This window comes from Amphiprion ocellaris, chromosome 10, assembly GCF_022539595.1.
Source record: "Amphiprion ocellaris isolate individual 3 ecotype Okinawa chromosome 10, ASM2253959v1, whole genome shotgun sequence".
In the NCBI taxonomy this organism is placed as follows: Eukaryota; Metazoa; Chordata; class Actinopteri; family Pomacentridae; genus Amphiprion; species Amphiprion ocellaris.
In genome coordinates this window covers 13,839,834-13,853,494 of record NC_072775.1, presented here as the reverse complement: position 1 = coordinate 13,853,494, position 13,661 = coordinate 13,839,834, and the positions used below count along the sequence as shown (strand labels likewise).

General features: G+C 39.6%; 1 protein-coding gene across 1 annotated transcript; it reads left to right on the top strand.

Annotated features, from left to right (window-relative positions):
• The first annotated feature begins 2,843 nt into the window (after positions 1 to 2,843).
• Positions 2,844 to 13,507, top strand: LOC111571407 (alpha/beta hydrolase domain-containing protein 17A-like). Its single transcript, XM_023274533.3, has 6 exons — positions 2,844 to 3,033; positions 3,768 to 3,853; positions 4,262 to 4,746; positions 4,950 to 5,144; positions 6,819 to 6,998; positions 9,776 to 13,507. The coding sequence occupies exons 3-6, from the start codon at positions 4,265 to 4,267 to the stop codon at positions 9,999 to 10,001; spliced, it is 1,083 nt and encodes a 360-aa protein (XP_023130301.1). The 5' UTR covers positions 2,844 to 3,033; positions 3,768 to 3,853; positions 4,262 to 4,264; the 3' UTR covers positions 10,002 to 13,507.
• The last annotated feature ends 154 nt before the right edge of the window (positions 13,508 to 13,661 follow it).

Genomic DNA, 13,661 nt, shown 5'->3' with positions numbered 1-13,661 from the left:
AATATTACAGTTTTCTAGCTTTATTTTGCAAATATAGTCAAATAGATGGATAGTGTTTCGCCAGAGCCTGTGCATAATTCCATACAGATGTACATAATGTGTGAAATTTTCACATGCTCACACATACATTAATCCCTCCTGCCTGTATTTCAAATCCACACTTATATAAATGTGTGCACTCACACAGATGTGTCTGGACCAATGCAAACAGAGCTGATACAACAGTTTGTTGAGGGCCGCTGTTGTAGAAAAAGACAAAACTCTTCCAAACTCGTCCATTTTTTAAGTCCTGCATCTACCAGACTGCAGTAATATGAGGATCTTTACGACTACAAAGCAGGCAGTGGATCTATCTTTCATGCCTGCAGGCTTAGGGTCAGGGAGGCAGGCGAGTTTGGAGGTAGTAAAAACAAAGATGAGGTTTTGTATTCAAATTACAGGCAGTTTCTAAAATTTTATGCATTGTCATAAAACACTGATCCACACTGTAAAACAACATTAAGGAATTTAGTTCAATCAATTCATCTTATAGCTTACTTAATGTAAATATACAAGTTTCACAAATTTCTAGTTAATCTAACTTAAAATGTGTAATTTCTCTTTTCAGACCACTTTAGAATTTTAAGTTCTATTAACCTAAGAACTTTTGACTTAAAATGAGTTAAAGGTATGAACAGCTGGGATGTCACCCAACTCATTAAATTAAGTCTGCAAGAAACAAAAACAGCAGTTAAAACTCCTTAGAGGCTTCTTTTTGTAGTTTGAGGAAACAGATATGATGGTAACTTGCAGTGTGTCTTTGTTAAAATAAGTTCTGATTGTTTCTTTTCATAATAATCAAAACAATTCCAACAATGCCAGAGATTAGTATTGAATCAGTCAATACACCTGTAGACTTATAATGTATCTCTCTGTAATCAGGAGCAGCCTCACAGATTGTTTTTGTAGGGACTCTGTTTGAAAATGTCTCAGGCAACTGATGCTGTACGTTTTCAGTGTTAAATGAAGAAGAAATTGCTCAAACTGAGATAATGTAAAATGAAATCAAGTCCCTCTGTAACCGTTGTTCTGTGACTAGTTGACTAGTAAACTTAATATCTTTAATTTATTGTCTGATTCTAAAGTTCAGCTAATTTAACTCAGCTCCTTTTACACACTAACTCATAAGACAACTTTGAACAAACTTAATCAAGGAACTCAACTTTTCAAAACAGCAGAGAAATTTATCTAAGCCGAATAAGATAAGATACGATAAGATCTACTTTATTCATCCCAGAGGAAATTATTTTGCCAGAGTACAAAGCAATAAATTAAGGTTCGTGGAATACATACAATAGCACAGAGGTTAGTAGTAAAAATAGAAATAGCAAAGAATACAAAGTGCAAAATGCAAAGTACAAAATGCAAGTTTCTTAAAGTGTTTGTGTGAAGTGTCTCAGTGTGTGAAGTGTCTTAAGTGTGTCAAGTATCTTCAGTGTGTAACGTGTCTTAAGTATGTAAAGTGTCTAGAAAAAATAAGAATTAAAATAAATGAGAAAAATAAAACAAGATAACACAAGTACAAGATGTAAATTGTATATTAATACTAATAACAAGAAAGATTAACAGAAAATGAACTGAACTAAGAGTAAACAGATGTATTGCACCGATGTATTGCACAGTGAATGAATTAACTTAAAATGACGTACAGTGCTGCCATAATAAGTTATGTTTTGACAATTAAATCATAAAATATTCCAACCTTTTCTAATGCAACACCAAAAAATCATTCTGCTGCATGATAACACTTATATAAGATATTAAAGCCAAGACACTTGTTTATAATTGAGTATTTCTAGACTGAGGATTGGCTGGTTTTACCTTAGTAAAGGATCTGGATTCATGTCTAATCACTGCCACAGGATGGGTTTTTAACATTTAACCCTCATCAGAGCAAGTGGCAAAACCTACTTCATCCGTACACTTGGGGTCTAGCTGGACCCAAGCAGTATTTCATCTGTTTCACATTTCTGTACCTGTCCATATCCTCTCAATGTATATTTTCCTAAAACAAGTATCATCTATAGATACAAATATGAAAGAAACAATGAAATTACTATTGATGATTACAAATGTGTATTGTTTACAATATTAGTGTAGGAACTCCTGAATTGAAATGAAACACGATGCAACTGAAGCAGTCATCACAAAAACAACATAACACAAACATACATAAATAATAGGTGTACAGTCCGCCTGGGGTCTGGCTGGGGTCCCCATGGACCCCAAATGATTTTTCTATATATACACCACAAACCTGGTTGGAATCAAATAAGTTTTGGTTTATGTGATGGCAACTATGTGGGTGACAACTACCTAAAGGGGCTGAAAAATCCAACTTGTAAATAAAAAAATATGACAAGTTATTTCCCCCCGGAGTCCATATGGAAATCAGGTGTACTGATGAGGGTTAAAAAAAAAAAAAAAAAAGCATAGTTAATTTCATTTTGAATTTGGCTTTCTTGTCCCATGTTGGATTTGCTTCTTTTTCTTTTTAAATGACATTTGAAAAATTAAGATATGAAAAATAATATGTTTTATGACAGAATCTTGCAAGTGAATTTATAAAAAAGAGCAGCCATCAGACAAGCCTATTTTATCCGCTTTAACTGTATGGCGTTACCCAGCAGGAAGAAAAATATTTTTTTAGATCTTTAAATTTAAAAAAATCACACATAATTATGTTAAGTTTTGTGTTTATTGTTAAAGATGCGACGTAAATGTGAAAATAATAATACATTTCACTGCATTGTAATAAAGTTTGAAAAGGGAATACGCTCTTGCGTCACTGCCGGCTGTAGTCGGACAGTAGTAAAAAAAAAAAAAAAAAAAAATCTGGTAGCCATGAATTCCAGCTAGCTAGCCACCGACAACTGTCAGCACTCTTGAGTAAAACCATCCATGTCAAGACACGAGGAGGATTTTCAAAGTCTTGTGTTGCTTCTGTGTACATATAGGGGCACACCAGCCTGCCTACCACCCTACTGTGAATCGGTAAGTAGCTCGTTTTGAGGCTACCGTGCTAGCGAGCTAGCCGCCGCCGCTAGCTGGTCGCCTTGCTAACGATAAGTGATGATAATTTGACTGGTTGTCGGTATTAACCTGTACAACGGCAGGTGTCCGTTTACAGCAGTAACACGTCGTTTATCTCGCCCTCCAGGTGCAGGTATGCTATGACGGCACACTGCTCCAGTTATATGCTCAACATCACTGGCTAACGCTAGAGGTTAATATCGTTGTTAACCATGTAGCTACCATTAGCATATCAGTCGCTCCGTGTGTCTGTTGAGGAGGTGTTGTATTTTGTCATCCTTGTACCTTGCATTTAAATCATCTAAATTCCGTAGTGAGATTTTAGCAGATGTAGTCCATATATGTCGTTAAATGTATGTAATTTGTGCGTTAATACACTTTGCAGGACCTGTATAATGATGACAATAACAGCAGACGTTTTAACCCATAGGATGAATCCGCGTTATCACAGTACTTTGTACTGAGCTTATCTTTTCCTCGTAGCTGTAATACCAGGATGCTATAGTTCTTCGCTGGGTGTCTTTGTTATTTTAATTAGTTTTGAATGTTCTATTTTGCGAAGCAGCAAAAAAGCTTTAGAAATAGCTTCTATAACTCTTGGGTTATAATGCCTTTGTGAGTGCACACAGTCACGTACAGTATCTTGTTGCACGACAGCAAATTGCATTAATGTGATTTCATTTCTGTTTATCAAGATCCAGCTGGCTCAGTGACTAGACTAGAAGACTTTGGCACCGTTGTGTGCCAATTGATTTCAAGACCTAAGGATTTCTGAATCCAGGTATGTTTATCACAGACTATCTATGCAGGGTGTTCCCCAGGTCACTGTTTGTCTGTACTGATCCTGACTGTGAAGTCAGTTGTTTTTCCTCACTATAAAATACACTCCTTTTATTAATATCTGTGAGATAAACATAGGAAAATCATATGCAAATCTGTCGCATCACATCTTGTTATCAGTGTAGCTACTAGATGACAGTTTAAACCGTTTACTTACTGATAAAATATTTGGCTTTTGCTATTTGGTTTAAACTTTAATATTGATACAAAAATCTAAAAAGACTATGTGAGCCCCTTTTGTTAATCAGAAGTAAAAGGGTTTCCTTCTGCATGCGGTTCGCATTCTGTTGTTTTTTTTTTTTTTTTGCCCCACTAATTACTCTGTCTCACATGTTTATGTTTTTACCAGAAGATGAACGGTCTGTCCATACGAGAGCTATGCTGCCTGTTCTGCTGCCCCCCTTGCCCCAGCCGCATTGCAGCCAAACTGGCTTTCCTCCCTCCAGAGCCCACCTATGCTCTTCTCCCTGACCCAGATCCAGGTTCTGGTGCTGGCACTGCGTCGGGGTCCAACTCTGGGACTGCTCTGCCCTCTCTTGGAGCCCCAGGACTGCGTTCCCGGCTGGGCACTGGCACTGGAGGGGACAGGTCAGGTGGAGGTGGTGCTGGTGGTGGAGGAGGAGGAGGAGGAGGAGGTGGGGGTGGTGGTGGTGGCAGTGGCAGTAGTGGTGGCGGCAGCGGTGGCAGTGAAGGAAGGTGGAAGCTGCATCTGACAGAGAGAGCAGAATTCCAGTATTCACAGAGAGAGCTGGATGTGACAGATGTATTCCTGACCAGGTCTAGCCGAGGGAACAGGGTTGGATGTATGTACATTCGCTGTGCCCCCAATGCCAGGTAAGATACAGACCACCCCCTCAATAGCCTTGAGAAAGAACATGCTTGGATACACAGATCACAACATTGTTTTGTCTGTATTTAGGAATACAGTGTTCTCAGTCACACACTTATATCTTGTGTTTTTCCATCAACTCTTGACTTCCCAACCGGCTGCTTAACTTCCTTGTTCTTGCTTCCCTCTTCCCTCTTTTGTCTCCCAGGTTTACAGTCTTGTTTTCCCACGGTAATGCAGTAGACCTGGGGCAGATGAGCAGCTTCTACATCGGCTTAGGCACACGCATCAACTGCAACATCTTCTCCTATGATTACTCGGGTTATGGTGTTAGCACTGGAAAGCCTTCTGAGAAGAACCTTTATGCTGACATTGATGCCGCCTGGCACGCCCTGCGCTCTCGGTAAGCGGGCAGAAACTGTCACTTCGCTCCATGTAGGTCTAAAATGAACAGCCAGCTCGGACCAAATGCCCATTAAAGTGTTGTGACTAGATAAGTTGTTCACAGTCACAGTCATCACTGGCCAGTAACTTTTTGTGAAAATAACATTTGGTTGGCTGGGTTTTATACAAAGTTTTATTCCCTGCTGACCACCCTCTCTGACCACCAGCCAGTCCAATCACAACTAAACAGTGGCTCATTATCAAACAGGCTGATGACTGGCTGCTACATACTGGGCTCTATGTGAAGTGATGCATCTAAAATTCTACTGTTTTACTTTTTCTTTCATGTATCTGCTGCCAGCATGGTTAATGAGCTTAATATTGGTAGAAAATTAACATTTCCAGGTGGCAACACAGAGGACACTGAACAATTCAAGCCGCTCTGGTTTCTTTCAACTAGGTTTGTTTCTCATTAATGTGGCTATTGTGGCTCTTTGGAGCATTCTAAGTTTTCTCGTCTATTACCTTCATTGTAGGTATTCAAGGAAACGAGGATTCGCACAATACACCATATATCATAGTAAGAAGTGCAAACTCCCTGCAGCTTTCAAGAAACATAATTTTTTTTCCATGAATCATTTTATTTTCACCTAGTGTTTTGTTTAGAATCTAACCCAAAATAAACCCAGAAATAAGGTCCCTGGAACAACTATTTTTCTAATTGCATTAGGTAACTCCATCTGGGATAACTTACTGGTCAACCTAGTCACGCTGCATATTACAGTACAAAGTATCTCAGTTACATATTTTTTTTTAGTTTTATTTCAGCATATAATAAAAACAGTAACTAATATAACTGAAGCTAAACAACGTACAAACGTGTTGCATGTGCTCCGGTGTTCGGTCTTGTTATTTGGGGAATGGTCATATGTTTGAGGAAGAAGTGTTCCATGTGTTTTGATCCAATAGGATTCATGTTGTTCTCCCTTTGGAAATGTTTACTGCGTACACCACAGTCTGCCAGACAGAGTTACTTGATGCTTGTGCCAGTGTCAGTTTGCAAAGCAGCTTGCTACACCTGGAGTTTCTCTTTATTGTGTAGTAGTCGTCAACGAAATCTGAACAGTGTGTGTCTTGTTATGTTTTTCAATGCGGGAACTTGCAGACTCAAACAGTTATGTGTTGTTTGCTACTACTTCTCTATCATCAGCATGTGTTAAATGCGTAAACAAAGTGGCGTGTGCAGATGGATGTGCAAGGTGACTAGGTCAGTGGTACGTTACCCAGACGGAGATTCTGATGCATTTAGCATTAAGAATGCTAACACCGCTTCAGGTAGCAGATTTGTTAACAAAACATTTAGTATTATTCATGTAAAATTCACATTGTTTAGAAAGCAGCGGGGAGATTGTAGTAGTTGTCCCAACATTTACTCATGCATGATCCTTTGAGCCACAATAGCCACATTAATGGGAAATACACCAGGTTAAAATAAACAGGAATTATCCTTAAAGAACTTCTCTTTCAAACTTTGTCAATTATTAACAGAAAACACTGGGCTAGTTGTTGTCACATCTGAATGACTGGTTTACTGAACCATACCGAGCTGCATATGAGAATTTGCACACTCGGTAGATATATTTGCATGCTTTGTCTGGTATTTTATACTGAAATCTAATTGTTTGTCTTTCAGGTATGGCATCAGCCCCGAGAATATCATCCTGTACGGACAGAGCATCGGCACCGTGCCCACAGTAGACTTGGCATCACGGTTTGAGTGTGCTGCTGTTGTCCTCCATTCTCCTCTCACCTCAGGCATGAGAGTGGCCTTCCCAGACACCAAGAAAACATATTGCTTTGATGCCTTTCCAAAGTAAGATCGCCCCCCCTGAGACAGAGAAAGAAAGAAAGAAATCATACACTAACACTAAACTGTATTATTCTCCATCACCATATTATAATTTATGATGGCGGAGAAGACAAATATGGCAATGTTTGTTGAAACTTCTTAGACTTTCCTGTGGTATACTTAACTTGTCTTTTGTCCTCCTGCATGTTCCAAATACACATCTTTTGACCAGTATATTGGTAAATACACAGCTTTGATCACAATTTGGATGCTGTCACAGTTTGATATTTCCAACAGAATTCTTGTTGGGGCATTATTGTGTGACATGGAAGCAGTTTGTTGCTGTTGAGGTTGAATGCACATGTATTGTAATAGGGCTGTTTCATATGGCAATATTACTGTGTCTTGTTAGGGATTCCATAGAGTTAATAGTGGCACTACTTCATGGCAAAAGGAGATGCACAGAATTTTTAAAAAAAATCTTTCTACAAATAGTTAATTTTTTTCTTTAAAAAAATGTATTATATTACCACACTTTATATGTAATGTGGTGAATCTAGCCATACACTCATTTAACAATAATTGTAAAATAATTAGCATAGAGATAAACAATTGATAATTTTGACTATATTTTAAGTGAGCAAGGGTGACTGCATCTGTTGTTTCCAGAAAAGAAACCACAACCTTTTTACAGACACTTAACTCAAAGAGTGCTCAAGAGACAGAGACCCTCTTCACATGTGGCATAATGCATCACTTCGGTAATCTGATCACAGCTCTAAGTACTGGTGTGAATGTACCTAAGAAGCGTTGGGATCTGAACAGTCAGATCATGCTTGGAATTGATGTTGGCAGCATATGTGTTCTGGACTAGAGTGAAGGACCACCTACTCACTTGATGTAATTTGAATCAGCAGAAGTGGAAAGTCATCCATGTGCAAACAGTATTTTATTAATGTGAGATCACAGGCAATGCCAAGATGGTGATTTGTTGGTGTTCTTTTAATATCTGGTAAGCATTGGCACACAAAGTGCATTGCTGCCTCCCGCCGGTTGAAAACAACAATACATTTGGTCTTTGGACATGTAAATTATGTATATATTTACAGTGCATATAGAAAGTATTCACCCCGCTTAGAAGTTTTTTTGACAAGAGTTTGCAAAAGAAAAGTAATTTATTTGAGTGTGAAGCAGTATTCTTCCAAATTATCTCAACAAATTAAAAATATAAAATGCATATGTGACTGCATACGTTTTAAACCCCTTTAAAGTGGCTGCTAGAAGTCACACAGTTAGTTAAATGGAAATCATCTGAGTGCAGTGAATGTGTCTCAGATGTATAAAGACACCTGTAACAGGAAGGTACTGACGGTGTCGGTGGTACTCAGGGCTATAACTACACCGTGAAGACAAAAGAGCACTCCAAGCAAGTTTGTCAAAAGGTTGTTGAAAACCATCAGTCAGGGGATGGATACAAGAACATTTCTAAGGCAAAATGTCCCTCGGAGTACAGTTAAACCCACCGTTAATTAGGAATTGAAGAAATATGGCACATGCAAAAATCTGCCTAGAGCAGGCCAACCTCAAAAATGAGTGACTGTGCAAGAAAGAGACAAGTGAGGGAGGCCACAAGATACCTATAACTCCTCTGAAGGAGTTGCAAGCTTCAGCAACTGAGATGGGAGAGACAGTAGATACAACAACTGTTGCCTGTTCTTCACCAGCCTTTGAGTGGCTATTAGAAAGCCACTGTTGAAATTAGCTCATTTAGAATTTTGACTGGAGTTCACCAAAAAGCATGTGGAGGTTCTTTGGTCTGGTGACACCAAAATGTTTTGGCTATCAGACTAGGCACTATGTTTGGCAGACTCCAAACACTGCACATCATCACAAACACACCGTCCCACCATTATGCATGGTGGTGGCATCATCATGATATGATCGTGCTTCTTGGCAGCATCCCCTGGAAGGCTTATTGAAGAATAAATGCAACAAAGTATGCGGAAAAGCTGGAGGCAGCCTGATGTAGTCTGCAAGAGAGCTGTGACTTGGGAGAAGATTTGTTTTCCAGCAGACAATGACACAAAGCATACAGATAAAGCTGTACAGAAATGGTTTAAAGATATAAAAATGAATGTTCTGGAGGAGTCCAAATCCAGACCTCAATCCAATTGAGAATTTGTTCCTGGACTTGAAGAGGGCTGTTTGCTCATGATCCCTGTGCAACCTGACAGAGCTTGAGCAGTTTTGTGAAGAACAATGTGATAAAATTGCAGTGTCCAGATGTGCAAGGCTGATTGAGATCATCCACACAGGCCCAATGCTGAAATTGCAGCCAAAGGTACATCTACTAAATATTGAGTTGAAAGGGGCTAATACTTGTATAGTCACCCATTTAACTGACATTACTTCATCATTTTGCAAGTTCTTGTAAAAAAAAAAGCCAAATTAAATTGACCATGATGCAACGTTGAGGAGGTTTCTAATGGAGAAAACTTCCAAGAGGGATGAATACTTAATATATGCACCGTATTTGCATAAAACTGGAAAGTGAGGTCTCATCATAGGTGGTCGCTCAAGACATGTGGAGACGCATTCTAATTCCATTTCTAATACTACGCTCACCCAAAAATGCATGTTAAAGCGAGGTGTGCACAGAGCTCAAAATGCCGATTTCAGGAGTGAAATCACTCGATGTACCTCAACACATATTGACTGAAATGCATATTTTTTGCTATTCTTGGCCATTATAAACAGACAAATGAATTCTGTGTCTGACTTTCCTGAATATTTTCTTCCAGCATCGAGAAGGTGTCAAAGATCCCATCTCCAGTGCTCATCATTCACGGTACAGAGGACGAGGTGATCGACTTCTCTCATGGCCTCGCCCTGTTTGAGCGCTGCCCCAAGGCCGTGGAGCCCCTCTGGGTGGAGGGAGCCGGTCACAACGACATTGAGCTTTACAGTCAGTACCTGGAGAGGCTACGGCGCTTTATCAACCAGGACCTGGCTGCACAGCATGCCTGAGAAACAAACAACAGCCTCTCTGCGTTAGTATGAATGGCACTGTATGTGTGTGTGTATGCATGCATGTGTGTGGAAAAAGAGGATGTTAGCATGTTTGCAAAGTATGGATGAGAAATAGACCTAAAAAGGATGTGTGATTTTTGTCACATCTGTGTGTCTTTGAAGCAGCACACCTTCAGGTTAAACACAAACACAACCTATGTTCTGTTTCCTGTTTTAAAGGTGAGAACATTTTTTAATACGTCATTAGCTGTGCCCATCTATATGAGGCTGGTGAAACACTAAAATCAACTGAGATGAAGCAACTTCAGGAATGCAGTTTTAAACGGGGGGGGAAGTTCTGAATAGCAGCTTTAAAATGTGCTCACTCGTTGAAGTTAAGAAGTAACAACAACGTGCTTTGTCCAAAAAGGCACACAGATGTAAGTTTAAAGTGTGACATGTTGGTGAATGTGTGTGTGATGCAAGTGTTGTGTGTATGTGTATATTCATATCTCCATGGACCTGTGACACCTGAATAATACGTGCACATGTTTGTGTGAGCGCTGATAGAAATGAAGGACATCCTGATGACTTGGACAGCTGCGAGTGGAGGAGGCTTATGGAGACTTATCGATATTGGTGTTTTTATTTTTTCTTTTATTTTTGCGAGTGTATGTATGAAGAATACCTCCACAGCTTGACCAGATCTCTCTCCAGTGGACAAACGCTGGTCAAGCATGTGCCCCTTCTCCTCCTCCACTCCTTGTTTACCTGTTAATGGACATCCATCTGACTGCCAGGGCATTTCCCAAGTTGTCCAGCTAACACTAACCTACTTTCTCTGTGTGGTTTGGGGGTCCATCTCCTGTCCTTTGGTGTCAGTTATGGTGGAAATGCAAGGACTAGTCTGGAATACTGTCATGGCTTGTATGGCTGTTGGGTGTCTCATACTTTCCCTCATTTTTGACTCTGAAGAGATCACAGAATGGCCAGCTTCCATGTTATTTCCTGGCTGTAGCCTTTCACTCTCCACAGAATTACAGCAACAGCTTACAGGGAATCATTGTGATTTCCCTGTGTTTCTCTTTCCCACCCACATTTTTTTTGAATGATGGTGTGGTTGAAATGGAAACAGGTCTTTCAGAGGCACGCTGAGAATATCTGTTTCTTGGACATTTGTCAAACAGCTACCGAAGTGCAGGTCTATTCAGTAACTTTCACATTTCATTAGACTGGTTGGCTTGAAACAGAAAGCTGTAGCCCTTCAGTATGCTAATGGGTGACTTTAAAAGTTTAGACAGATTGCACTGGCTCGGTTACAGCAGCAATAACTCAGATTTAAGGAAAAGTTTGACCTTTTTTTTTTTTTTTTTTTTTTTTTTTTTTAGAAATATGCGTGTGTGCTCTGCTGCTGAGTGTTTGAGGAGATTTAGACCGCTCTCATGCAGACATTCAGGAAGTGACTGCAACCAGACAAGAAATAGTCCAGCACATAACACCCCATAAAACTGCAACATGTCTAATATAAAGCATTTAAGCTTTTACAGAGGTAAAAGGTGGATTTTGTCACCTTTGGAGAGTGTCAGACTTGCTTTCCCCCCCATTTCCAGTTTTTGTGCTCAGCTGGAAATTGCTTGTCGTTGCTTCATATTATGAGAGCAGTGTCAATCTTCTCATCTGGTCTTCAGCAAGAAAGCAAATAATAGCATTTCTCAAATGTCAAACTATACATTTAAGTCTGAATTGCAGCTGCTGAGGAGGTTGTGAGTAATTAGTTGTCTCTTCTGGTGAACAGAACCTTTTGGAGCTTTGATGTTGTTGTTGGATTTGGAGGTTCTAAAAGAATAACGAGAAAAAATAGCTGCTCAGTTCACCAAACTAATGAGGGTTATGTCCATTTTATTCAGATTAACCATGAGAATCACGATTGTTAAACTCTAGTCTTACAGCACTATTTGTTTTCAGAGTCTTGTTCCAGTAGCACTCATCACCACAGTTAGTCAGCCTCCTGTTCATATTCACCCTCAGCACATTTTTTTCTAGCGTTTCTGTCTTGATGTAGTTAATTCAAACGTGTTTGTCGTAGTGTGGGGGCGTGGATTGTTTGTCTCAGAACCATGCGTGTCGATGTTATGACTAACAATGTGATTGAGATCAGGTGCCAGGATGGGACATCATGCCTACCAGCTCTGTTTTAACCTCTGTGGCCCTAAATGTACAGGAGCTCTCTTATGGGTGGCAGCACGCTTCATGTCTGACACAAGCCATATTTGAGCCTCTCACTGTTGGTGTGGTGCAGGTTCCACCACACACACCTTTGCACATCAACACACACACACACACACACGCACATTCAGACACAACATACACACACACATACTGTAGTATACAGTATATTTACACATTTATATATATCAGATCAAGCATGACAAAAGCAGGTCTTAAGTTCAGCACTATTGTACAAAGCATCCAAAGTGTAATAAGGGTATAAAATGTAAGTGTCTGTGTCTTCTTCATTATTATTGACTGTGTTATACAGGCCAGCATCAAGGATACAAGTGTCCTGTTTGGAGAATAAGCCCTGTGTCTAGACGTGAAAAAGTACAAGAAGGAGCCCGCTGCTCAGGAGACCCGTCAGTTTCAGTGTTAGTAGCTGTGCTTTGTTAAAGGGAACATTTACTGAACTAGCGCTGATCTGATTACTCCATTTTGGGAGTCCACGTGGGCCTCAGTAAGCAGCGGAAGGTTACTGAACACCACTCACTTCCTGTCATCATTTTGAACAGGGAAGATTCCCATTCTCATCCTGTGCTTCGTGTCTCTGATATTTGAATAATGGAAATCTGTTACCTTCTTGAACCAGGGATCTGAGCTGTCAGAAGAATTGGAGAGAGTTCCTGCCTCTCTCTGGAAGTAAACCTCTTTCCTGGACAGGTTGGGTTATCAGGGAAAACGCTGGATCCGTATTTCAGTCATGGGGTCAAAGGAACAGGGTGGAAATTTAAAGTTTTATTGATGCACCACTATGGTTGACGTATATTGTATCCTCTGGCCTTGAATGTTTATTGATGGGGGGTGGGGCGGGGGGGCTGAACAGTGAAAACTGTATGCATGTCTGTTGTGTTTTGCAGAGCAAATGAGGGGACGGGACATTATCTATTGTGTAGTCTATGTGAGGGTAAAGCTGAACTCATGGCATTGGAACATTGAAGCGCTTTTTAAAAAAAAAAACGGGACATTTATTTGACTTTTTTTATTGCTGATACTAACTGATGTATTGTTGAGTTTTGTGCTAGAGTTTGAGTGGGACAGTGGTGGGAGGGTGGGGGGGACTAGACAATATTAGTGGACTGTTTATATGGTTACTGTACTTACCTATTCTATTCTTTGTATTATGATTTGTAATTTTATGTTGTTTTGAACTGAGAATATGATGTAATGAAATTAATTCATGGGACTGAATCTTGACCTTTTTATGGACAACAAAATAATAAAAGATCACTTATGTACAAAAACATGAAAAAGACAGTGTTGATTTCAAACTGCATTTTTGTGCAGTGTACAACTTAATACGACTAAAAGATCTAACAGACATTGATGCAAAAAAAAATGCACCAAAAACATTTGAAAAATAAAACTAAATAATTTAAAATCTTCATATGTGGGACGTGATGAATG